The sequence below is a fragment of the Tamandua tetradactyla genome, chromosome 14, assembly GCF_023851605.1.
Source record: "Tamandua tetradactyla isolate mTamTet1 chromosome 14, mTamTet1.pri, whole genome shotgun sequence".
Lineage (NCBI taxonomy): Eukaryota > Metazoa > Chordata > Mammalia > Pilosa > Myrmecophagidae > Tamandua > Tamandua tetradactyla.
The window spans coordinates 38,948,666-38,974,180 of NC_135340.1; the positions used below are offsets into that span (position 1 = coordinate 38,948,666).

Below are 25,515 nucleotides of genomic sequence, written 5' to 3' on the forward strand. Positions count from 1 at the left end.
CACACATATCTTTTTTCTGGGCCTTCCAAGAGAATATACATGAAATATTTGCCTGAAAATGCTGTCAGAGTATGTTAGCCTGCACTTCTTTATTTTCTCCTATTTTCCAGATGATATGATGATGGAATTAACTGGGATTTGGATGAATCAGAGATGCAACATCTGAAATTAAGATATAAATTCCCTCTACTTATAAAAGAAAAATCGAACTTGTAATATGAGGTGAATTACACAATGTTCTAATACAGAAACAGAGTGACCCATCCATATGGTAAACTCAGAACAAGGAGAAATAAAACAGTTCTCAAAGAGAGAGAAGTCTGTTCTTCAAATCAGAAGATAGAAGAAGTAGAGTATCTTCAGACAGTGAAATTTCATCCCCTAAAAAGGGAGGTAGAAAAAAAAGGGGGGGGAGGTTGAATGACTTAATAGTTAAGATTTTTGGTTTCATCGAAGTCTTTTCAGATATCCCCATTACAAAGTTTCAGGTTCCCAGCATATTTTGAATATATATAACTGCATTATTAACCACCTAAAACATAGTGATTTAAAATAACCATAACCATTTATTATTTCTCACGTTTCAGTGAATATACAAAATCAGTTGGGAAGTTCTTTTGTTCCCCAAGGTGCAGGAACATATGTGGTCATCTGGAATTTTGACTGCACCTGAAACAGCCAAGAAAGTTCACTTAAATGGGTGTGAGTTAGTGCTGGCTGCTGGCTGGATGCTCAGGTGATGGTGTCACCTGGAGCAACATGTCCTACTCTGCATGACCCAACAGGCAATGGAGGAAGCCCAGATCTCTTAAGGCCAACCTCAGAAGTCACTCAACCTCACTTCCATCACCTACTGCTGGTCAATAATGGTCAGGACCAACCCATATTAAAGCAGAGGGCATGTGGGTCCCACAAATAGATGGGAAAAAGGCAAGGTCACATTACAAAAAAAGCATGTGCTTTGGAGATATTCCCTGTAACTTCTTTGGAAACATTTTAGCATGACCATGACTAATCATATTTTTCAGATATGGGAAATATATTCAACTTCTTCGTGAACAGCTCATCTCATTATGAGATCAAGTATTAATCCAGAATTTTGTAATTTAAAGTGGTGAATGAGATTCTTGGATGCAGTAATTTGACAAGCTATGCTCAATATTCACTCCTGTTCAAAAGGAAGTAGATTTTTTCTCTTCTACTTTCTCTTCTTGTTTCCTTCCCTTTCTAATAATTCATTAATAAAATAATCAGATCTAGAATAAAAAGATGGGTGTCTGTGGTGGAGAATTAACCTGTGGAAATCTAGAGGGAAATATCAGAGCCCAGATGTGTTGAGAGGTAGAGGAGAGGAGCAAATGGGCATGGAATTTTAGAACCTAATAAAGGCTAGGGGATTGTCCAGGTATAAGAGCAGCCTGATGTGGGATGTCAGTGCCCAAGCAGGATGAGGAGGCTCTCTGCCTAGGAAGACATGCTGATTAAAATTGAAGGCTGCTTCCATAGAGGGGGATTTATCAGTGTTACTAAATTAAGGATAATGGAAGTCAGGTTTCTCACTGTCAGAAAAGGGAGTAACAGATACAGAAAGGATGAAAACTACAACAAACCTTGTGGTGTTGAAGCAGAAGGAATAAATCAGTATGACCTTACAGTTCTCAACATTAGGGAAAATTTAGAAACAAATCTTCTCTGAGAGTGGACAGTGATATCCCAATAGCCACGAGAGGCAGTGCCTAAAAGCAGGGATAGCACAAAAGTGATGAGCACACCTACCGTATTCCATTAAAAAGGGGCAGATCTTTAGGGAAATGACTGACTTCAGCTGGATAGTATGGAAAGTACAAGATGAGCCTGGATTATATTTGTTCATCAAAAGCAAGAATGTGCTTGAAGATTTACGGGGATATATCGTAACGGGACTATGGTGTGGGAAGCTGCTTATGGCACTGGCAGTGCGCCGGCCATCCTGGTGTCTGACGCCGTCTACTGACCACTTTGTGGTCTAACACCATCTTGGATACTAACTCAAGTTAAGTTTTTATCTTGGGTCAAGTTTTTATCTCAAGTAAAGTTTCTATTTTCTCATGTCTGCTCTGCTCTGCTCAGAAATCTGCTGACTAGCCTCGGCTGATCCGCCTTTGCCATCTTAGTCCCTGCGGATTGGCCTAGCCACAGTACAATGCCCATCACCTGCCTGATACAGGGCACTTCCCCTGTCCTGCTGGATAAATACCCTGGATTTGCCCTCAATAAATGGAGACTTGATCAGAATCCTGTCTTGTCTCTATTCTCTGTGTCTTTTGTCCCATTTGTTCTCACTCCCTCCCTCAGGTCCAGGTTCGTCTGTCCCGCGGGTCGGGTCAAGTGGCGCCCAAACAGGGACCTGAGTACGAGGGATCCAGTGAAGAACGTTGACGAAGAAAACCTGCCAGTTTTTAAAGGAGGACACTGTGGGGAATCTGCCCTGCAGTCAGTGCCTACAAAGGAGGACACTGCGGGGAACCTGCCCTGCAGTCAGTGCCTACAAACGAGGACACTGCGGGGGAGCCTGCCCTGCAGTCAGTGCCTAGGTAAGTGATTAATAATTATGGGATAAGAAATTAGTCAGCATAAAACTTCTGTAGAAGGTCTAAAAGATGTTTTAAAGACACAGGGAGTAAAGGCTAAAGTTAAAAATTTGTTACAATTGTTTGAAATTTTTAAAGAAGTTTGTCCCTGGTTCCCACAAGAGATAAGATGCCTCCTGGAATTTGGGAGGGCTTTTAGATTTATGTTTTATAATGGGCAACTCACCATTGATACAATGGAAATATTTATATTTACTTAATAAATTGTTACACTCCACGGATATGGTGGCTTCTGATGCTCTACTTAAGAAACTTTTTAAGCATGTCACACAAAAATATTATTGGCTTCAGCATAATGACTAATTTCTGAGCTTGTTCTTAATAAGCTGCCTTTATATAAAAATTCATATACATCTGAGTCACAAAATGTTCAATAAGATCTATGCAGAACAAGAATCAGTACTCATTAATGATTCCTGTGGAATTGTAACAAATTAGTCCCCTAAGGTGTATGCAATTCAGGATTGTGGTTCTGACTCAAAGTGTTCTGTTGTTACCTTAGTTTAATCTAAATAATTATTCTGCTAAAATTTATACCAATGTTACAGATAAAATTCTGTGACTCAGAATGGGAATGGCAGCCCCATCTCCTTTTGTTAACTTAGATCCTCAAAAAACAGCAATCCAGGAACTAGCCATGAATTTAGCTCCTATTCATATTTGAAAAGGAAATATATTATCAGAACTTTAAAATTGAAAATTCTTGTTAAAGACTGTATATTAATGTTTCAAATATGCATTCACTAAAGTATTTTAAGTATTTAACATTATTCTAATAAATTTAATTTTAATGGTAATTATATGTGGTAGCATATTTCTTTAAAATAATGATTTAAGGATAAAAATATAAATGATATATTTTTATTAATAGGAAAAAAAGAATAGTTTTATCTTAAGATAAAATGAATAACTGCTACAAAATGAAAACAAAAAGGTAGAACAAAGCCTGAACTAATATAATAATTGCTGAGGGTTTATAAAAATGAAAATTATGATCAAAATCAAGGAAGAGCTAATAAGTCTAGAATAACGATGTTTTCTTGGACTCTTAGCCTGCTCTAATGAAAAGGTATAAAGATTTTTTTTTCTAAATAATCAGTTTAAAAGGCAAAAAGTCTGTGTTATTTTATTGCTTTATCCAGTGTTTATATAAAATACATAGATATAAAATGTATTTATCTCAAAATAGCCTTAACTTAAATCAGAAACATATCCAATTTGAAAGCTAAATGCAAGAAAAAATATACTTGTGGAGTCTGTTCTAGTCACCTAATGTTGCCATTACATGCAGCTCATGTTGCTATCACATGACCTTGAAAAGAAACAATTACAATGTGCACTCTAGCTTTGAGGACTCGCTATCCTCCCGGAAGGAGATGTACTTTCATAAAGATATCTAGGTCCCAGAAAGCTCGAACTGGGCCCGGTCATGAAAGCAAATTGGAATTGAGCCACTATTGTAGAAAAACATCATAAAAACTGTATGTAATAAATTAAAAATTAGCAAAACACACAACCAATTATAAAAAATCCTCATCCCTACATTCCTTTTCAATCAATCCAATAAATTCATTTTACAAAATCTAATCATTTACTATGAATGCATATCACTGTTAACACTCTGTTTTCAATTTTGCTACTTGTCACTTTAAACATTCCTATTTATATGTTGCAAAACTGAGCCAACCTGGAGCTGGATTCCTGCATGGAAAAGTACCTCACCCCTCTAAAAACACCCCCCATTTCTGGGCAAAGAAAGGGTAAAGTCCTTTAACAAATATATTTTTCCTATGGAGAGCAGTCTGGTCCTGCCAGTCTGCTCATAAAAGTCTATGCTCATAAAACAAAAAGGGGAAGATCAGCAAAATAATATTATAAAAATAAATACACCAAAATATCAATTAGCAAAGGCTATGAGAAAAAAATTAAAAATGATCTATGAAAACCAGGCATGATAAAGGTGTGGGTAGGGTATTTGCTCTTATCATTACAGGTGATGGAACCTCAATTTGGATTCCCTCGAAGAAAATAAACCCAGACATGTTGACCCGGATGAAAATAATAACTAAATGGGTAATGTATATTATAAAAACATATAACTTTAATTGCTGAAGGACAGGGACATAATTATCTTATTGAGTTTATATTCCTAACCCACCTTTGCCACTAGCCCTAACATGGGCCAATCCAACTTCACCAAAATAGCTAAATACTAGTTTAGGATTCCCAAGTCCAATAAATTCAAGACTTCCAAACCTACTTAAAAAAGAAAAAAAATTGTGTCAAATTTAACTCTTCCATTTTTAAACTGACCCATACATATATCTAGGGTTTCACTTAAATGGGAATAAAATCACCAACCAAAAAATGGAATTAAGATTGGACATATTATCAGTATTAAATGACTTCCAAAAACTTTTAAAAGACATTAACTGGCTCCGGCCTTACTTAAAGTTGACTATTGGGGATCTTAAGCCATTATTTGACCTCCTTCAGGGAGATTCTAACCTTAATTCCCCTAGAACCATTACCCCAAAGGACATGAAGCAATTAATAAAGTAGAACAAACTATCCAATTACAATTTGTTACTTTCATAGATTACACTCAACCATTAGTTCTAGTAATTTATTGGACAGCTTATACACCTACGGTTGTGTGTTCCTGTTGCTTGTGCTTCCTATTCAGGCCAAATACACAATCATTACCCTAATAATAAACTTTTGCAGTTTCTTAGCACTCATGACTTTATATTTCCACTTAAAACATCCTTGCAGCCAATTAGGAATGCCCTCTTAATCTTTACTGATGGGTCCTCATCAGGGATCGCCACTTATGTTGTTAATAATACAATTATTCAATTCCAAACACACTGCAATTCTGCTCAACTAACAGAACTACAAGCAGTCATAGCAGTGTTTTCAGCTTATCCAAACAGATCTTTTCATCTTTACACAGATAGTGCTTATATTGTTCAATCTGTGCCATTATAAGAAACTGCAGCTCAAATTAAAAATGCTTCTCAAGCATCTTGTCTGTTTATTCAGCTACAATCTCTCATTCAAAACAGAACCCAACAATTCTTTATTGGTCACCTAAGAGCTCATACTAATCTCCCTGGACCACTGTCCTTAGAGAATCAATTAGCTGATCAAGCCACATGTATTACGTGCTGCGCAAACATTATCCTTAGCAATAAATTACCTGACTTAGTCACAAAAGCTATCAAAGCTCATAAGCTGCATCATCTTAATGCTCACACCTAATGGCTAATGTTTCACATCACCAGAGAACAAGCTCGCCAAATAGTTAAACTGTCCAGGCTGCATCACACATCTGCCTACACCACATTTAGGGGTTAACCCCCAAGGTTTAGTGTCCAATGCGTTATGGCAAATGGATGCAACGCACATCCCAAAATTTGGCAATCTTAAATATGTGCATGTTAGTATAGATACTTTTAGTGGATTTATATTTGCTATGCCCCAGACCGGTGAAGAAGGAAAACAAATTATTGCACACATGTTGGCAGCCATGGCTGCGCTAGGAATCCCTCAGCATATAAAAACTGATGATGGTCCCGGGTACACAGGTCAAATGTTTCAAAAATTCTGTCAACAACTACAAATTAGACACACCACAGGCATACCATATAATCCACAAGGACACGGAATAGTAGAACGAGAAAATTTATCTTTAAAAAACACCATTGAAAAAATTAAAAAGGGGGAGTGGTACCCCACTAAAAGGTCACCCAGAAATTTACTTTCACATTCACTTTTAATTTTAAATTTTTTAACCTTGGATCAGGATGGACGTTCTGCTGCAGGATGATTCTGGCACACAGAATCGAAAACACAGTTTGCCACGGTCCTCTGGAAAGACCCATTAGATAATGCGTGGCATGGAACAGATCCTGTTCTAATATTATCACATGAATTGCTGGCTCTTGCTGCTGATTGGTTTCCTAGCCCTGCTGTTTGCAGCTGGACTAGCGACAGTTGCCCCTAAGGATTGGAATCCATTAGACAGAATTTTGATCGCTGTAGCATATTTATATGCAGTAGGGTGCATTACTACGTTAGCTTGTCTTCCTTTCTAAGAGTGGGCCAATAGCACTGTAATCAAAGATGGCTTCATTAGGAATAATACCCTGCATACTTATCATCTTAGGTTTACTCCTGAAAGGCTCTTATGGTGGCTGGGATGACCCACAGGTTATCAAAAAGCTGGTAAACAAAATCTATGCTGGTGCTTGCAACTGCTATGAGGAAGTTGAAGCCACACCTTTGGTGGGAACGTACATGTTGCAGCGAAATTATGGTGAGAAGGTAGCCTACCTATTAGCTGGTCACCCCTCTGAGGCAGGGAATTATCAAAGATGGGTTTGTTTAAAGCCTCCTGACCTAGAATTCCCCATTAATGGGGTATTACCAAAATGTAATTGTACCACAATATATTCCTCTATTAATGCTCAATGCTATACAGCATATTCGCAGTGCATAGAAAAAAGTAATAACAAAACTTACTATTTTACAGAATTGGCTCGCACGGATTTAATGTTTAAGTCACCTGAAGGCTTAGATACCTCTAACCTTCAACTAAGTAACTGCGGTGGCAGCAGTGCCAGAATAGGGAAGGAGGTGTGCTGGTCACCTACACCTCCAATACACATGTCAGACGGAGAAGATCCACAAGATCAGGCCAAAGAGTTTGTAGTCAAGAAGAAATTACAAATAATGATTGATCACTTGTATCCTCAACTCCATTATCACCCGTTAGCTAAAGTAAAAAACCAAGACATAAATCTAGACCCTCAAACTTTTTGATATTTTAACTGCCACTTGGAAGTTACATAATAGCTCCAAGGCAGATTTGGCTTCTGATTGCTGGCTTTGCCTATGGATTGGAGGCCCCCTGCCCCTTGCCTTGTCACCATGCAATAATACCTATGGCAACCCCTCTAGCTCTTGCAGTATCTCCATACCTTTTCGAGTACTGCCTAAGTTCAAGAACAGCACTCTTTGTTTCTCCTCACCATCTCCTAATGATAGTAATAAGATAGATCTCAGCGTACTCTCTATCAGTTGTCAGGAGACAATCCATATCTCTGATCCCCTCTGTCCCACTAATGACACTGCATTCATATGCGGCAGTAGCCTTGATTATTCTACACTCCCACAAAACTGGACTGGATTATGTGTCTTAGGTATACTCCTTCCTAACATTGATGTCATTGACAGGGAGGAGCCAGTGCCTATCCCCAGGCTAGACCTTATTGCTGGCCGCCACAAAAGGGCCATGCAGATGATTCCCCTCCTAGCTATGATAGGTATTCTTGGAGCTTTAGGTACTGGGTCTGCTGGTTTAGGGGTCTCTATCACTCAGTATACTGAATTATCTAAACAGTTAACTGAGGATGTGCAAGCTTTATCAGGCACTATTCATGATATTCAAGATCAATTAGACTCCCTTGCCGAGGTAGTCCTTCAAAACCAAAGGGGATTAGATTTATTAACCGCAGAGCATGGGGGAATATGCTTGGCTTTACAGGAATGCTGCTGCTTCTATGCCAACAAATCTGGCATCATCAGAAATAAAATTTAAAAATTGCAGGAAGATCTGATGAAAAGAAGAAGAAAACTGGCTGAGACTCCTCTGTGGAGTGGGCTTAACAGACTATTGCCTTATTTTCTCCCACTTCTAGAACCTTTGCTTGGCTTACTAATACTAATTTTGCTAGGACCTATCCTCTTCAATAAAGTGATGGCCTTCTTGAAACAATAACTAAAATGCCATAAAAATGCAGCCCTTTCAGGTCCATTATCTTAGACTGGCCACGGCAAAGTTGCGATGGTAATGAATACCTATAAAAAACACTTCATCTGCACATCCCAAAGTGCAGGACTGGGTAGCCAATGATGGGCAACTGGACACCTTAGTCTGAGAAATCCACCACCTAAGACAGAGGTCTGGCCACATGCTGCCTTGAACCTCCATGACGGGTAAGGTTGCAGATTGCCTACTTTGTGGTGTCCTGACCTAAGACAGGCACAGTCCCCTTGGGATAGGCCATTGTCGCAGTCTCCATCTTCTAAAAATAATGAAAAAGGGGGACCTGTGGGAAGCTGCTTATGGCACCGGCAGTGTGCTGGCCATTCTGGTGTCTGATGCCATCTACTGACCACCTTGTGGTCTAACACCATCTTGGATACTAACTCAAGTTAAGTTTTTATCTTGGGTCAAGTTTTTATCTCAAGTAAAGTTTCTATCTTCTCATGTCTGCTCTGCTCTGCTCATAAATCTGCTGACTAACCTCGGCTGATCTGCCTTTGCTATCTTAGTTCCTGCAGATTGGCCTAGTTGCAGTACAATGCCCATCACATGCTAACGCCTGATACAAGGCACTTCCCCTGTCCTGCTAGATAAATACCCTGGATTTGCCCTCAATAAATGGAGACTTGATCAGAATCCTGTCTTGTCTCCATTCTCTGTGTCTTTTGTCCCATTTGTTCTCACTCCCTCCCTCAGGTCCAAGTTCGTCTGTCCCGCAGGTCGGGTCTCTATGGTTCCCCAGGAAGCAGACTTTAAAATAGAAACTAGCATGTAGGCGGTTGAGTAGAGATTATTCTTGGGATCGACACTATGGAGCGAAGGAAAGAATCCAAAAAAGTGACCTGCAATGCATTTATTCACTTGTTTTGCCACCGCCAGGTGTGGTTGCAAGCACGTCTCGCTTCTCGAAACAGCTTGGCTCACCGGCACTGGCGACCCAGCTCTAGCATCTGCCTGGTCCCATGACGCTCTCGTCACCCTTTGTCTCTCTGGGAGGAGTCATTGCCGCCCACCTGGGAAGGAATCGGAGTCCGCAGTCACCACCTTGCCTAAGAATAAAGGTAAGGGAGGTAAAAATAGACGTAGAGGTAAGAATGAGAACGAATCTGAAAAGAGAGAGCTGGTGTGCAAAGAGGATGGACAAGAGTATGCTCAGGTATTCAAAATATTGGGAAATGATGGTTAGAGGCAATTTGTTTTGATAGTGTAAGGAGGTTATGTCACATCAGAGGGAGACTGAGAAAAAAGGTTTGGATACATGTCACAGACATTATACTGGTTGGTTTACGAGACTCAGGATAACAAAACTGATGTCATTTTAAACTACAGTGCAGGTGAAGCTGGAAGTCTGAAGGCATGAGCTTCCAGAACATGCTAAAGTCAATACAACAGATACTTTTGGTCCTGGTGATGACGAAATCCAGTCTGATGTCATTGGAGATGATGATGAAGACATTGATGATAACTAAATTGAACTCAACATTTTACATTCCAGTTCTTCTGAGGATTGTTCCACATTTTGGATTTTGATCATGACCCTTAAAGAAGATTAAAATTTCATTAACATGAGTGCAATTTGTTAAAGCAGACATTTGTTTTAAAATATTTGTATTTCTTCAAAAACTAATAATGCTGAATTATCTTAAGTGAAATGCTAAGCCCCATTTGTTCTTTTGATGTAGTGGAGCTTATGGGTGAAAGATTCACAACATCTGTTTGAAAGAGAAGAAAAAATACATTGCTGCCTTTCCTACATTTGCCCTACACTCATTGTGGATTATTATTAAACCCTCATTTTGAAAAGTCTGTTGAATGCACAGAATCTCTCTGTATATTCCAGTTACAGATGTTCTCTTGAAATTTTGATACAATTAAAGGGGGCAGAAATCTGCATTTGAAGTCTAAATGAGGACATCTGTTTTTCATACTTAAGTATAATGTGGCTATTTTGCTACTAATTTTTATCTCACATATATTCTCTTTATGGTCTTGTGCTGCTACCATAAACATCAGCAAAAAAGCATTTCCAAAATGCAGTTTTTAGAACCTGGGTTGTTTCAAAAGCAATTATGAATTTATCAGGTTAGTAGTTACAGAAATTAAACACTAGGTGGCACCCAGTTATCATAACATGAGAAATATAGATGTGTATTTGTTGACAATTTGTTTAGTTAACATGTGTAGGAAATACCCCCGTCAAAGAAAGATTGTTTGATGGTATACACATACGTAGAATATTTTTACAGAACAAAAGGTTATGTTAAAGTATCATTTTATTTTCAGTCCTAAACATTGCATGCTACAATATTGAATACTTTATAAACACTTAAATTATGTGTAAATAAAAATTTAATTTGACAAGTATAAATTAAACCTTTTTAAAATCCCTAATCTGAGAAAGAGAAGAGAATCACAATTTAATGAAAAAACAGACTCCAATTTCTGAATCAAAGAACTACAGCCAAGAAATACAATAAAATGTCATGCCACAGAGTATATTATGCCCTTATTTTGTGTTAAAAATCTATTTTATTGTGCATACAGATATTTTTCTTTGTATTTTATTGGGAATTTAGGTTTACCTGTTTTTAACTTTTTTTTTTTTTGGCATGGACAGGCTCTGGGAATCGAACCTAGGTCTACAGCATGGCAGGCAAGAATTCTGCCACCGAGCCACCATTGCATCACCCCTATTTTTAACTTTTCAAAGTTATCAAGTATAATAAGATGAAATTAAGGGCTGGGGCTAATTAGATCTCACTCGCCACATTTAAATCTCATGCAACTTGAAAAGAGATCCATCATCATGTATGTTGTGAAGCTTTTGTTATTCTGGTCTCCAGAAAATTTTCAATGATGAAAAGTAACTTAAAAGTTTAATAAACCTTCACATGGCTTCAAAAACAAACAAATCTTCTCTAATCCCTCTCAACTGTAATTTCCTAAGAATGAAAACTCTAGAGTCAAAAAAATACTGAAGGCAGAATATGTACTAGTAAAACATTATTTAAACCAAGAATAGGAGTTACGAGTGACAAAAAGATTATTGTACCACAAGCAGTGAATAGGCATCCATGTTAGAAGGACAGAATACAGCACTGCCTAATGCAGAGTCATGAGAAAAACACTTTAGAAGAATTATTTTCTTTTTTCCTACTATGATACCTCCTTTAATTAGAAACAGGAAATTTTTAGATATCTCAGGAATTTAAAAATAAAGCATCTCTATGAAACCGAGCATTCCAGTGTACCACTGAAACTCAGGAATTAAAAATAGAGCAGAGAGTCAATATGGTTATAATCAGAAATATCAAAACTATTTTGGAGGATGCTTTGTGAGGATGCAGAATAAATTCTAACAGATTACATGGGTGAACCGATTAAGATTACAATCTGGAAAATTTCTCGACTCCAAAATTTGCAGGAAGACTACAATGAAGTTCAGAATTATGCAAAGAATAAGTGGAGATACTAGGCCCCGGAGATAATAGAACTGTGTCTATCACCCCAGTTTACCCATATCCAGCAACAAACCTCCTTACTCCACCCAGCACATCAAGCATACTGTTCCTAGCATTAGCTGTTCTTTCTGCCAGAAATAATATTCTCGCAGAACCCTCACAGTTTGTTCTTTCACTTTTTCAAGTCTTTGCTCGAATATTAACATTTCTGTTAAGCATTCCTTAAAACCTCATTTAAAATGGCAGGGCTTAGGGTGGGCCATGGTGGCTCAGCAGGCAGAGCTCTTGTTTGCCATGCCAGAGACCCAGGTTTGATTCCAGGTGCCTGCCCATGCAAAATACAAAAAAATATATATAGGGGTTAACCTCAAATTCAATGCCCCATTCAATTCCATGCTTCATTTTCCTCCAAAAAAACCCCACACTTCTTTCACTTTGCTTTTTACTGCTATTGCCCACCAATTAAACTGAAATGCTTTAGGTAGCACTTTGTTTGTTTTCTTTACCACCCTGTCCCCAGGGTCCTTCAGCACTCAGTAAATGTTTGTTGAATAACCCTACACAACTGTGGTGCTTAAAATGCTAATGTTTAGTGTCATTCAAATAGTGCAAATGACATCTCTCCAAACAACAAAAATGAGAACTAATATTGATGGACAAAATGTATTAATTTCCAAAATGAAATGGTAGATCCTCCTATTGTAACAATTAGAACAAGTTCTATTACTAGTTTAATTATTCCCCAGAAACCTTTGGCAATGTCAGATTGCTAGAAGCACAAGAAAAAGCAAAAATCCAGTTCTGCAAGTGCACTTCTCCTCAAGAAATGGCAAGGCTTGGGATGTCATTGTAAATAACTAAAATCCAAAAAAAGATCTCATCTGCTGAATAAATACTTTCTAAACTATAGGGGAGAGGGTTCCAAATATCTAAAGGCCATGATGCAAGGAAATAAATATATACAATGTTTTCATCTTGACCATAAATACGAGCTTTGAAGTTGGAGAGAAAATACATTTTAAGATTTACTCTTTGCAACTCATGGCAGGGTATAAACTTGGTCACCCAATAGTCCTGCACATGCCTCTCATCTTATGGAGCGGTATGTTAGCATATCATATTGCAACAAGTGCTGGATCTTCTGCATAAATGGATTTACTGACAAGTGCTTTCTTCTTATTCTGACAATGTCTATATATGATTAAAAGAAAATGCATGTAGTGAACCTTGAATATATTCTACATTTTTTCCTTCGTGTTGGGAAATATTTTCATCTAGTTTCCTTATCCTTTTAAAATATTACTGAGTAATTGTGCCAGTTTGAAAAGATATATGTACCCTAGAAAAACCATGTTTTAATCCTAATCCCATTTTGTGAAGACAGCTGTTTTTTTCTAATCCCTATTCAGTATTGTATGTTGGAAACTTTAATTAGATCATCTCCCTGGAAATATGACTCAATCAAGAGTGGTTGTTAAGCTAGATTTGGTGGAGACGTGTCTCTACACATTCTAGATGGGTCTTAGTCTACTGGAATCATATAAAAGAGGAAACATTTTGGAGAAAGAGAGACATTCTGAGAGAGCATTACGGCATAGCACCAAAAGCAGAGAGTCCACCAGCCAGCAACTTTTGGAGATGAAGAAGGAAAATGCCTCCCAGGGAGCTTCATGAAGCAGGAAGCCAGGAGAGAAAGCTAGCAGATGACACCATGTTCACCACATGCCTTCCAGGTGAGAGAGAAACCCTGACAGTGTTCACTATGGGCCTTTCCACTTGTGAGGGAAACCCTGAACTTCATCAGCCTTCTTGAATTAAGGTATCTTTCCCTGGATACCTTTGATTGGACATTTCTATAGACTTGCTTTAATTGGGACACTTTGCCGGCCTAAAAAATGTTAACTTGCAACTTATTAAATTCCCTTTTTTAAAAGCCATTGAGTTTCTGGTACATTCCAGCAGCTAGCAAACTGGAACAGTAATGTTTACAAAGAGGACTGAGGATTTCATGGCAAAATGTGTAACTGATAAATTGCTCATGGAATTAACATCGATGGGAAGATTTATTTTGGTTCTTCAAGAGAGAAAACATGACAAACCTCTTAATCTGCTGATATTTTATCTCCTCTACCTATATCTTGTTTTCAGTTTCACTAATTTAATATGCTTTGGTCTGATGTAAAATAACTTTTCCTTTAATGACAAGACCATGCATAATGTGTGCACTACTTATTTGTTGTACTTATAGGATCTTCATTGAACAATGACATTATACAGATAGTATCTCCTAGAAATTCTTTAACAATAGGCCCAGACAATGTGGTATTAATATTGATTTGATATACCATGATTAGGGCCCCACTGTCAGAGAAGACAACTAAGTGTGGTAGCTGAGAACAGGACAAGAGGAACTAGGACATAAGTCAGTGTATGAAGGACAAAAAATAAAATAAATTTTAAAAATCAGCCAAACAAGTTATAAAGGAATTAGATAACCACTAAGACCTGTGCAAATGAATGAATATTTTTTCAAAAAAGAATTCAGCAGAATAATTTGTGAACATCCCACAGATATGGTTATTTTTGAAATATTAGTATTAATTACATCTTGCATTGCCATTAATATTCTTATTCTTCACTTCTCTTCACTTATATCTATATTTTTACACTAAGTATCTGTACATAAGTGCAATTTAAGTATTCTCAATTTGAAGGCACTTTATTTTCATTTCCACAATTATTTGGGAATGACAAGTTTCACTACTATCATAGCTTCCTGTATCCAGACCAGACAACACAACCTCAGCTGAAAAAAAATCAAAGAATTGTTCAGGACAAAAATCCTAAGTAAGCTTTTTATGAATTGACTAAACAGTCACAATTCACTCTGCTGAAGTCTGCTTTTCATTTTGAAATATATAGCAGCTTATACTCATGTAGTAGAGATCGTAGTTTGCTTTGGTGATTCACTCTGTAAGTCAATAATTCTCCACTAGGAAATACTGACTAAAAAGAAGACTCATGTTTGAAAGAATTCCACCTTGCTAGAACGTTTTCATCTTAGTAGCTCCAAGGAAAAATAGTGGTCTTTAAGGATATCTAAGGAACAACAATCTAACTAACTAAACTGCTTAGGAAGTATTTTTTTCCAGAGAAATCATGAGATAAGGATTAGGAATTCAGAGTTAATTAGTTACCTAGAATTTAGTCAAGAAAAAGCTAAATATAAAGAACCAGCATTACTCAGGACATCGCATGCTTTGGTGAAAACCAGGCCATTGTATGCTTCAGTATTGGGTTTAGCATTAGCATTGTGTGACTTACTTAACTGCTTTCATAAAGTTCTTAAATTCCTTAATAAAACATTTTAATTAATATAGTTGCTTTCCTTTTGAGTTTTATTTTGTTCTGTGGCTGCTTTTTTTCAAACCTAAATATACAAAATATAACGAAAAGGAATAAATATAACATGCAGTTTACACATTTTCATTAATAGCCTTCCAGAAGGCACTGACTCCACAATGTGAGGGACAGCAGCAATTGGATTTCCTTTCATAGAAAACCTGGGTTGAGAATATTTTCTGGGATTGAAAGGCAGGATTTCTATGAGTTCTAGAAAAAGCTGTTGTTGTCCTTATTCCTCTTCACTCAAGAAATATAAATTAAACACCTGAACAAATGCCTGGAAAATGACAACACAGGAATAAAGTAGAAACAAGTGAGAATTTCATCCACATCATCAACAGTGGTAGATAAAAAGTGCTGAAAATTTTAACTCTGAGAATTTAATAAGATTGCATACACTATCAGGTGAAGACCTACTCTAAAGTTTCCTGGATTGCTCTCACAGTAGTTACATTTATTCCTGCATTTTAATGATTATTTCCAAATTCACAGATGCTGAGTTCTCTGTGCATAACCCAATTGCTCCCTGGAACTTTGGTTATCAGGGTGACACCTGAGACTCAAGAGTTAAAGTTCTGCAGCTTTGAAAGTCAGCATTATTCCATACAGCAATTGTTAAAGAAGCTGAAAAAGAGATCTGACTTCAATTAGAGGTATGTATGAAACTGACCAGGTTAGGACTAAGGTAAATCAGAATAAAGGGTAATGTATGCTATTGACTGTAGTTTACAATGTTAACTTCTGTGTGGAACCAAATGAAGAGATGTTGATTGTATAGAAAATTTGTATTATCTGTAGTGTACTATCTAATTTAAACTGTATAGTCAGTTTATTAAAAGAACGTAATTACATGAAAGCTGGAATACTTGATAATGATTGTATAACTATATAGCTTTTATCATGTGACCATGTGATTGTGAAATCCTTGTGATTAACACTTGCTTATCTAGTATATGGGCATACGAGTAATAAAATAAAGACAAATAAATCATAGAGGGATATGGAATAAGGGATGTTTTGGGTGTTCTTTTTACTTTTATTTATTTCTTAGAGAAATTAAAAGATTCTAAAATTGATTACAGTGATGAATGTGTAACTATATGATAATACTGTGAGCCATTGATTGTATACTTTGGATGGATTATTTAGTGTGTGTGAATATTTCTCAATAAAATTGGATTTTAAGAAAGATCCTTTCATTCAGAAGGGTACAAAGATTTGACCCTTCTGAGATGGTTTTTCCTGGTTAGAGTTTGGTTCCTATTCCTGCAGAGCCACTACCTGTGTCAATAGCCTCATGATTATAGAATACTTGATTTACTAATATGGGTTCCAGACAAAGAATGTAAAACAATGAGTGCATAGTCACAACATTCACTGGGCCTGCCTTATACTGCATCCCTGGGAAGCAGTCTACTTGATAGAATGCTTTTTAACGTACTAGTAAAAGTTAACCAAGGTCTTCAGAAAACTAAATGTAGAGTCGCCTTATGACCTGGCAATCCCGCTGCTCATCATATACCTAGAAGATCTGAAATCAGGGAGGCAAAGAGACACTTGTACACAAACGTTCATAATGGTATTATTCATAATTGCCCAAAAGTGGAAACATAAGTGTCCATCAACCAATGAATGGATAAACAAAATTTGGTATACACATAAAATGGAATACCACTCAGTGCTAAGAAGGCACTGAATTGCTGAAGCACCCAAAAATATTGCTGAAACTTGAGGACATAGTACTGAGTGAAATAAGCCACACAAAAAGGACAAATATTGTATAATTTCAGTAAAATGAACAAATTAAAATGTATAAACTCATAGTCTTAAAATACAGAATATGGGTTACTAAGAAAGAGAATGAGACAAGAGAATAGGAAGCAGTTGCATAATAAGTCCAGAAATTTTAAACTAGGTTGAACTTAAATGTTTGAAATTGGATACAGGTGACAGCAGCATGTTATTTGGACAATTAGTAAAAGTGCTGAACTCTCTCTGAATGTGATTGTAATGGGTCATCAAGAGTCATGTATATCATCAGGAGGAAAGTTAGAGGGTAAAACATGGGAATGTATAACACAATGAATTTTGTGGTGGATAATTTCTATGATTAACACTAAAAATATAAATAAGTTCTATTATGAACAAGAACTAATATATGACACTTTTATGAAGAGTTAATGCTAGAGTGGTAGAATAATTGGAAAAGCATACCTATTGCAAACTACAGACTATAGTTAACAGTAATATCTTAATATCCTTTCAGCAACAGTAACAAATGTACCACATCAATACTAGGGGTCAACAATAGGGCGATGTAAAAGGTATGTGGTGTTGTAGACTTACTTTTTCTTTTTTCTTTTTTTTTCATGGGCAGTCACCAGGAATCGAACCCAGGTCTCCTGGCATGGCAGGCAAGAACTCTACCTGCGAGCCACCATGGTCCACTCCTAGACTTTATTTTTATGTTTACTTTTTATTTATCTTTCTGGATTAATGAAAACTTTGTAAAATTGTGGTAATGATTGCACAACTGTGTGATAATACTGGGAGTTTTTGAATATATACCTTGGATTATATAGCAGTGGGTAAATATATCTCAATTAAATTAGTATTAAAAAAGATAACTAATGTTTCTCAACCTCAACACTGTTGACATTTGGACTGGGTAATGCTCTGCTGTGTGGAACTGTCCTGTTCACTGTAGTATGTTTGACAGTATCCTTTGCCTTTATCCACTAGATGACAATAGCAGTGCCTCCAGGTGTGAAAAAAATTTCTCCTGACATTGCAAAATATCTCATGGAGGGGATGGAAGGAGGGGGCTGTCAAGAAACACTCAGGTAACAGTGACATTAGCTTGGGGGTGATGCACTGCAAATTCTGGGTTTTGTCCTCTGCCATGTGTAAGTGTGTATATATATTTAATCAGCAGTCATAAAAGGAAGCTGTACTTCCATAGCCAGAATACAAAAGTCTGGCAACCAAGAAGTTGAAGTTTGTCACTTCTCCCCATAATGCCCAGTGATCCATTTGCAAAATCCATTCTTGCTCCTTCTAAGACATTATTGGCTACTGGTTAAATCATGAATCCATATCTCATATCCTACACAAAAATTAACTCACAATGGAACAAACACCTCAATATTCAAGTTAAGATAATAAAACTTTCAGAAGAACATGTAGGGAAATATCTTATACATCTTGTAATAGGAGGTAGTTTCCTACACCTTACACCCAAAGCACAGGCCATGAAAAAAGAAATAGATAAATGGGATCTCCTAAAAATGTAACAGTTTTATGCATCAAAGATCTTTGTCAGGAAAGAAAAAGGCAGTCTAAACCATTAGAGACAATATTTGGAAACCACATATCAGATAAGGGTTTAGTGTCCAGAATATATAAAGAGATTCTACAGCTCAACAGCATAAAGACAAACAACAGAATTGAAAAAAAAAAGGTCAAAAGTCATGAACAGACAATTTTCAGAAGAGGAAACAAATGGCTAAAAGGCACAAGAAACAATGCTCAACCTCATTGGCTGTTAGGGAACTGCAAAACAAAACCACAATGAGATATCATCTCACACCCACTAGAATGGCTATTAAAAAAAAAAAAACAGAAAATGACAAGTGCTGGAAAAGATGTGGAGAAAAAGGCACACTTACCCATTATTGGTAAGAATGTAAAATGATACAAAAACAATCTGGACAGCAGTTTGGTGGTTCCTCAAGAAGCTAAGTATAGAATTGCCATATGTCTCAGCAAACCCATAGGTATATATTCAGAGGAAATGAAGGCAAGGGCACAAACATTTTCACACTGATGTATACAGCAGCATTATTCATGATTGCCAAGAGATGGAAGTAGCCCAAACGCCCATCAATGGATAAGTGGCTAAACAAGTTGTGGTATATACATATCATGTAATGTTAAACAGCTGTAAGACAGAATAAAGTTATGAAACATGAAACAATGTAGATAAACCTTAAAGGCATTATGCTGAATGAAATTAGCTAGAAAAAAAGGACAAGTACTGTATGGTTTCACAAATGTAAAATAACATTAGTAAGTGAACTTTGAGAGTTAAAGTTAAGAACACAGGTTCACAGGAGATAGAAGAGGGCAGAGATTGTACATTTGGTGCTGAAGGAATACAGAATGTGCAGCAGGTCTGAGTGTAAAAATTCAGGCATGGATAGCAAAATACTCTCTGATGAAAGCACAATGATAAAAGAACACTAAATGAAGCTGAATGTAAGTATGGTTATGGGAGAATGGCTGGGGGCAACAATGAAACCAGAAGGAAAGATAGAGGACAAAGACTGAGACAGAAAAACTTGGGAATGCCTAGAATGAACAATGATGGTGACTACATGTACAAATATAAAAACATTTTTGCATGATGGAGAACAAATAAATGTCAACATTACAAGGTTTGTGAAAATGGGATGCATACAAGAAAAAGTACACTCAATGCAGGTAGGTCTGTAGACAAGACAACAGTAACATTGTAATATGCTTACACTAAATGTAACAAATGCATTATGTCAAAACTAAATGTCAACAAGTGGGGAATATGGGAGATAGGTAGGATTATTTGTGGAAGAAAAGGAAATGTCTTCAGACAGATTATGGTGACAAAGTCATGTCTATTTACTTAGGTTGGATTGTATGATGTGCAATCAAAATTGTTTAAAAATGATCAAAGGGAAACAAGTACTAGAGAAAATGTGAAGATGTACCTATTCATTGTTGGTAGGCAAGCTGAGAGGTGCAGCCCCTCAGGAGGGCAGTGTGCTATTTCCACAGGAGGTTAGGGGTAGAATTGCCATATGATCCCACAACCCCTCTGCTAGGTATATACGGAGGACCTGAGAGTAGGGACACAAGTGGACATTTGCACACTGGTGGTCATAGTGACAGTGTTCGTGATTTGCAATGGATGGAGGTGGCCTAAGGGTACAATGACTGGAAGGGGAAACTGCGGTGTATACAGGCAACAGATTACTTAGCTGCTGCAAGAAGGAATGAAGATGTGAGCCATGCAACTAGGTGAATGAAACTTATGAAACTTAAGGACTATGTGTTAAATGAAATGGCAGAAAAAAAAAGACAAATGTTATCATGCCTCACTCATACAGACTATAATATACATACTCAAAGAATTGAAGTCAAGAGCCTGAGTTATCAGATTGAGGCCTATTATAAAGGGTCCTAGATTGTAAGCTCTTCTAGCAGTCACATATATTCAGGAGTTGTAACTTATTTCTAATTTCTGAGATACTGAGCTATTTATGTGTAACCTAGTTGTTCCCTGGTACATTAACTATTTGTGCAATACCTGGGGCTCTGAATTAGAGCACTGAAGCTATGAAAGTCAGCATTATCCCATAGAGCAACTATTTAAAAAGTTGAAAAAGTAATCAGACTTCAACTAGAGATATGAATGAAGCTGATCTGGATAGGGCTAAGGTAAACCAGAGTACAAGATAAAGGATGATATGGTCCATATTTTAAAACAAACTTCTGTGTGAGACCAAAGGAAGAGATGTTTATGTAGTGCAAAATTTATATTTGGTAGTGTATTATCTAATTTAACTTGTACGGTTAGTTTACTTGAACACCATAATTATATGGAATCTTGAATAGGGTGAGAAGTCTTGTTGGTTTGTCCAGGTTAGTGTGATGTCTTGGTATATCCCAGAGTTATTTGGGAAGAGAATAAAAAAGTTATTTGCAAAGTCCCCTTGGTGGACTGAGGAGAAAGGAGGAAAAATTCAAGTTCCCCCTCCGGTGAATTCCTGATATTCTCCCAAGCAGTGGTGAAAACAACATCAAGTAGGCTGAACCCTCGATCTTGGGGTTCACCCCTATGAAAATTATTTCTGAAAAGGAGAAGCTAAGTCTACTTGAAAGTATGCCTCTTTTGTTGCTTAGAAGTGACATCTCTCTCTACACCAACTCAGCAGGTGAGCTCACTGCCTTCCCTCTTACGTGGGACATGACTCCCAAGGGTAAATCTCCCTTTTTAGTCTGTAGTGTATTGGAGTGCCTGGAGAGGAATACCTGGTGTTGAACTATGTTCCAGTAGCCTTGATTTTAAAGACAATTGTATAACTATATAGTTTTTCAATGTAATTGTGTTATTGCAAAAACCTTGTGCCTGATGCTCCTTTTATCCATGGTATGGACAGATGAGAAATAAGGGTGAAAGATAAATAATAAAATGAGGTCAAGGGTAAAAAAATGGGTAGATTGAAATATTAGTGCTCAATGAGAGGGAGGGTTAAGGGCTATGAGACGCATGAGTTTTTCTTTTTATTTTTGGAGTGATGAAAATGTTCTAAAAATGATCATGGTGTGAATACACAACTATGTGATGATACTGTGAGCCATTGATTGTATACTATGGATGGACTGCATATGTGTGAAGATTTCTCAACAAAAAATAATTTTAAAAAAGCCTAAAATAGATTTATATATAAAAATGTAAATATTGAAAAAAGTTAATGGTTCTTAAATTAATGGATCTGTGGTTGCTTGAAGCAACTACAGAAGATGTACCATTTGCCCAAACTCTCTTAAAATTAAGGGGAACTAGAACTCTCTGATGGGAAGTTGAGTCAGAGTTAAAATTAAGGTGGTGGATAGCTAATGAGCAAAGGGCAAAATCTGGAGAATAAGCAGGTTGCAAAGAGAAAGATAACTTTTAGGAAAATGACAGCAAACAACCCATGGCTTTTATAGCCTCTGACACCTGAGTGAGTAATCTATACGCAGACATCAATAAAGGGGGAAGAAGGGGAGAGCAAAAAGCTAGTAAAAACATTACAAAAGGAACAGAAAAACTGTAAAAAACAAACTCTTCCCAGTTTTGCATGCTTCTTCTCTTACTAGAGCATCCACATGTTATTCATGCATGTGTTCTAAATAAACTTTCTGCCCCCTGCACAATCTGTCTCGGGCCCTTGAATTTGTTCTTGCAGCATAGCCAAGAACCTAGAAACTCAAATCCGGAAGAATAGTGTCCCTCATTCCAGGAATTAATCTTTAACACTTTAGTAGATAAGTCAGGGGAAGCCCAGGGACTCACAAAGTAAGGGGAGGCATGACAGCAAGGGATGAGCTCTTACAAGACAGGGAGAATGGCTAGTCACCAACTGCTAGGGAGCTTTCAGCATTTTCAACAGTCAGCACAGCTGACCATCAGCTTTGAAAAGAAAGAAATGACAAAAGAGGGATCTTGTCACTGAGGGGACAGGATAAGTACTAAGGAAATGGAGTATTTTATCCCTGTTTCAGTTTGAATAACCACTATTCCTCATTTAATTTCAGTTTCCTTATTACTTGGAGGTAATTCTTTTGCAATCCACCAGCTCAGTAAGCAGAATAGCAATGGTCACAGGGAGTCAGCTTCCTTTCTGTCAGGTACTTTTCCTTAAGATATTACTGGTTTTAACAAAATTGAGGAAGAATTTTCTTTCACAAAACAGAGATAAAGAAAATATTCCTGGCAAAGTATGTAGTCATGGATTTGAATCATTTCCAAAAATGAAAACAAGGGGAAAATATGCAACTAAAATGAGAGAAAAAATGATAAATATGACCAAGTAATATTAATGCCTATGTGAGAAAAATTACATGGATGGAGTGAATACATAAACATCACATGCAGGATAGACAAAGGCTAATATCTATAAATTATAAATCGTTCCTTCGACTCCACAAAACAAAATATTCAGAAAGAGAAAAATCTGCTAAGAATTTTGAATGAACAACCCATAAAAGAGAGCCAAAATTGGCCAATAAAATACCACTTGTTTTTAGTTCAGTCTAATCATCAAGAAAGTCAATAATCATACACACACTGAGATGCTAAAGCTGAAAATTTTCTGGTCAGAATAGGAGGCATAAAATAATTCAGTAGGGCAATATAAAGATGCATGTTCAAAAACAGCCTGAAAATCATACAGATTTTATCTAGTGATTCTATTTTGAGTAATCTAACCTAAGAGAACATCATCCTAGAATTTTTAGCAGTAGAAAAAAAAGTGCAAACCATTTAAATGTCTAAGACTAGATAACTGGATAAGTATATTATCCTCTATTTATACAGTGAAATATTATGCAACTATTAACATTTCTGTAGTCATATATTTAGTAACATGATAAGTGCTCATGGAGGTTCCTATAAAAAGCCTTAGAATCCAAATATATTTAAGAATATAAGAAATATAAACATAAACATGTATAGTAAGTTTCACATTTTAAATAAAAATTTTACTCTGACTGTAAATAATAATGGAAGGGAAAACCAGAAATGTTACATGGTTATTTCATTTTCTTTTTGCTGATATGTTTTCTCAAGTTTTTGTATTATGAGCATGCAGTAACAAATGTATAATGAAACAAACTCTTGTTAAAAGAAAATAGGCTTTTGGTTTAATATCCAGAATATATAAAGAGATCCTATAACTCAACAACAAAAAGGAAAGCAACCCAATTTAAAAATGGACAAAAGACGTGCATAGACACTTTTCAGAAAAGGAAATACAAATGGCTCAAAAGCATATGAAAAGATGCTCAACCTCACTAGCTGTTAGGGAAATGCAAATCAAAACCACAAGGAGATATCATCTCACACCTAATAAAATGGCCATTATCAAAAAAAAAAAAATAAGTGCTGGGGAGGATGTGGAGAAATAGGTAAACTTATTCATTATTGGTGGGAATAATATTTAACTGCTCTGGAAGGCAGTTTGGTGGTTCTTCAGGAATCTAAGTATAGAATTGCTGTATAATCCAGCAATTCCATTATTAAGTATTCTGAAGAAATGATAGTGGGACACGAACAGACACTTGCACACTGATTTTTATGGTAGCATTATTCATGATTGCTGAGAGAAGGAAACAGCCCACATGTCCATCAATAGATGAGTGGATAATAAAGAAAGAGTAACATATACTTACGATGGAATATTATACAGCTGTAAAACAGAATAAAGTCATGATGCATGCAACAACATGGGTGAATCTTGAGGGGATTATGTTGATCGAAATAAGCCAGAAACAAAAAGGCAAATACTGTGTGTCTCACTAATATGACATAACTATAATGAGCAAATTCTGAGAATTAAACTTAAGAAAAGTAAGTTATAAGGAGATAGAAAGAGGGTAGAGATTGGGCATTTGATGCTGAAGTACAGAATGTTTAACAAGATGATTGTAAAGATTCAAAAAAGGGTAGCACAATACTGTGTGATGGAAGCACAATATTGTAGGTATAATGAACAAATCTTAGTGTGAGTATAGTTGAAAGCAAAAGCTTAGGGGCATGTATAACACCAGAAGGAAAAATAGAAGATAAAAAATGGGACAGTATAACTTAGTGAAAACTAAAGTGGACAATGATGGTGATTAAGTGTACAAATATAAGAAAGTTTTTACATGAGGGAGAACAAAGGAACATCTTCTTTGTGAGGTATTAAAAATGGGATGGTATATAGAAAAATGCAATTAATGTAAACAAGGGTCTATAATTAACAGTAATGTTATAATATTCTTCCACTGAATATAACAAAGGCAATATACCAAAACTAAATTTCATTAAGAGAGGGATATGAGGGAAGGTTATGGGATTTTTATTGTGTTGTTTCTCCTTTTTTTCTTCCTCTTTTTTCTATTTTATTCTCTTCTTTCTTTGTGGAAGAAATGGAAATGTTCTCACATAGACTGTGGGAGTGAATGCATGCCAATATCAAGAGCCATTGACTGGACCCTTAGGATGGATTGTACAGTGTGTGAATAAACTGTTTAAAAATAAACATAAAGATACTAGTGCTGGAGAAGATGTGGTGTGAGAGATGTACCCACTCACTGTTAGTAAGGATGTAGGATGGTGTAGCCCTTCTGGAGGGAAGAGTTAGGGTTCCACAAGAGGCTAAGTATAGGTTTGCCATATGATCCTGCAGCCCCTTATTAGGTACGTACTGGGAAGAACTGAAAGCAGGGATGTGGATAGACATTTGCACACAGTTGTTCACAGTACCAGTGTTGTGATTCACAATGGATGGAGGTAGCCTAAAGGGACATCGATTGATGAGGAGAAGGGCAAATGGTGTGTAAGTCTCCCTGGCAATGTGGGACATGACTCCCAGAGATGAGCCCAGCCCTAGCATTGTGG

At 36.7% G+C, this 25,515-nt stretch overlaps 1 protein-coding gene across 6 annotated transcripts; it reads left to right on the forward strand.

Annotated features, from left to right (window-relative positions):
• Window positions 1-2,134: 2,134 nt before the first annotated feature.
• On the forward strand, window positions 2,135-17,976 carry LOC143655850 (uncharacterized). 6 transcript variants are annotated; one of them, XM_077127341.1, is made up of 6 exons: window positions 2,135-2,573; window positions 4,624-4,703; window positions 9,343-9,524; window positions 13,334-13,657; window positions 15,822-15,982; window positions 17,707-17,976. In XM_077127341.1, the coding sequence occupies exons 1-3, from the start codon at window positions 2,183-2,185 to the stop codon at window positions 9,427-9,429; spliced, it is 558 nt and encodes a 185-aa protein (XP_076983456.1). In that variant the 5' UTR covers window positions 2,135-2,182; the 3' UTR covers window positions 9,430-9,524; window positions 13,334-13,657; window positions 15,822-15,982; window positions 17,707-17,976. The 6 variants fall into 6 exon arrangements, with proteins under 6 accessions (XP_076983456.1, XP_076983457.1, XP_076983459.1 ...); XM_077127342.1 differs by having other exon boundaries at window positions 13,360-13,657; XM_077127344.1 differs by having other exon boundaries at window positions 13,440-13,657.
• Window positions 17,977-25,515: the final 7,539 nt, after the last annotated feature.

Coding starts and splice junctions, on each gene's coding strand:
- LOC143655850 (XM_077127341.1), top strand. CDS start 2,183: ATGCCCATCACCTGCCTGATACAGGGCACTTCCCCTGTCCTGCTGGAT. Junction 2,574..4,623: donor GCCCTGCAGTCAGTGCCTAG/GTAAGTGATTAA, acceptor TTATCATTACAG/GTGATGGAACCTCAATTTGG. Junction 4,704..9,342: donor TGAAAATAATAACTAAATGG/GTAATGTATATT, acceptor TGCCACCGCCAG/GTGTGGTTGCAAGCACGTCT.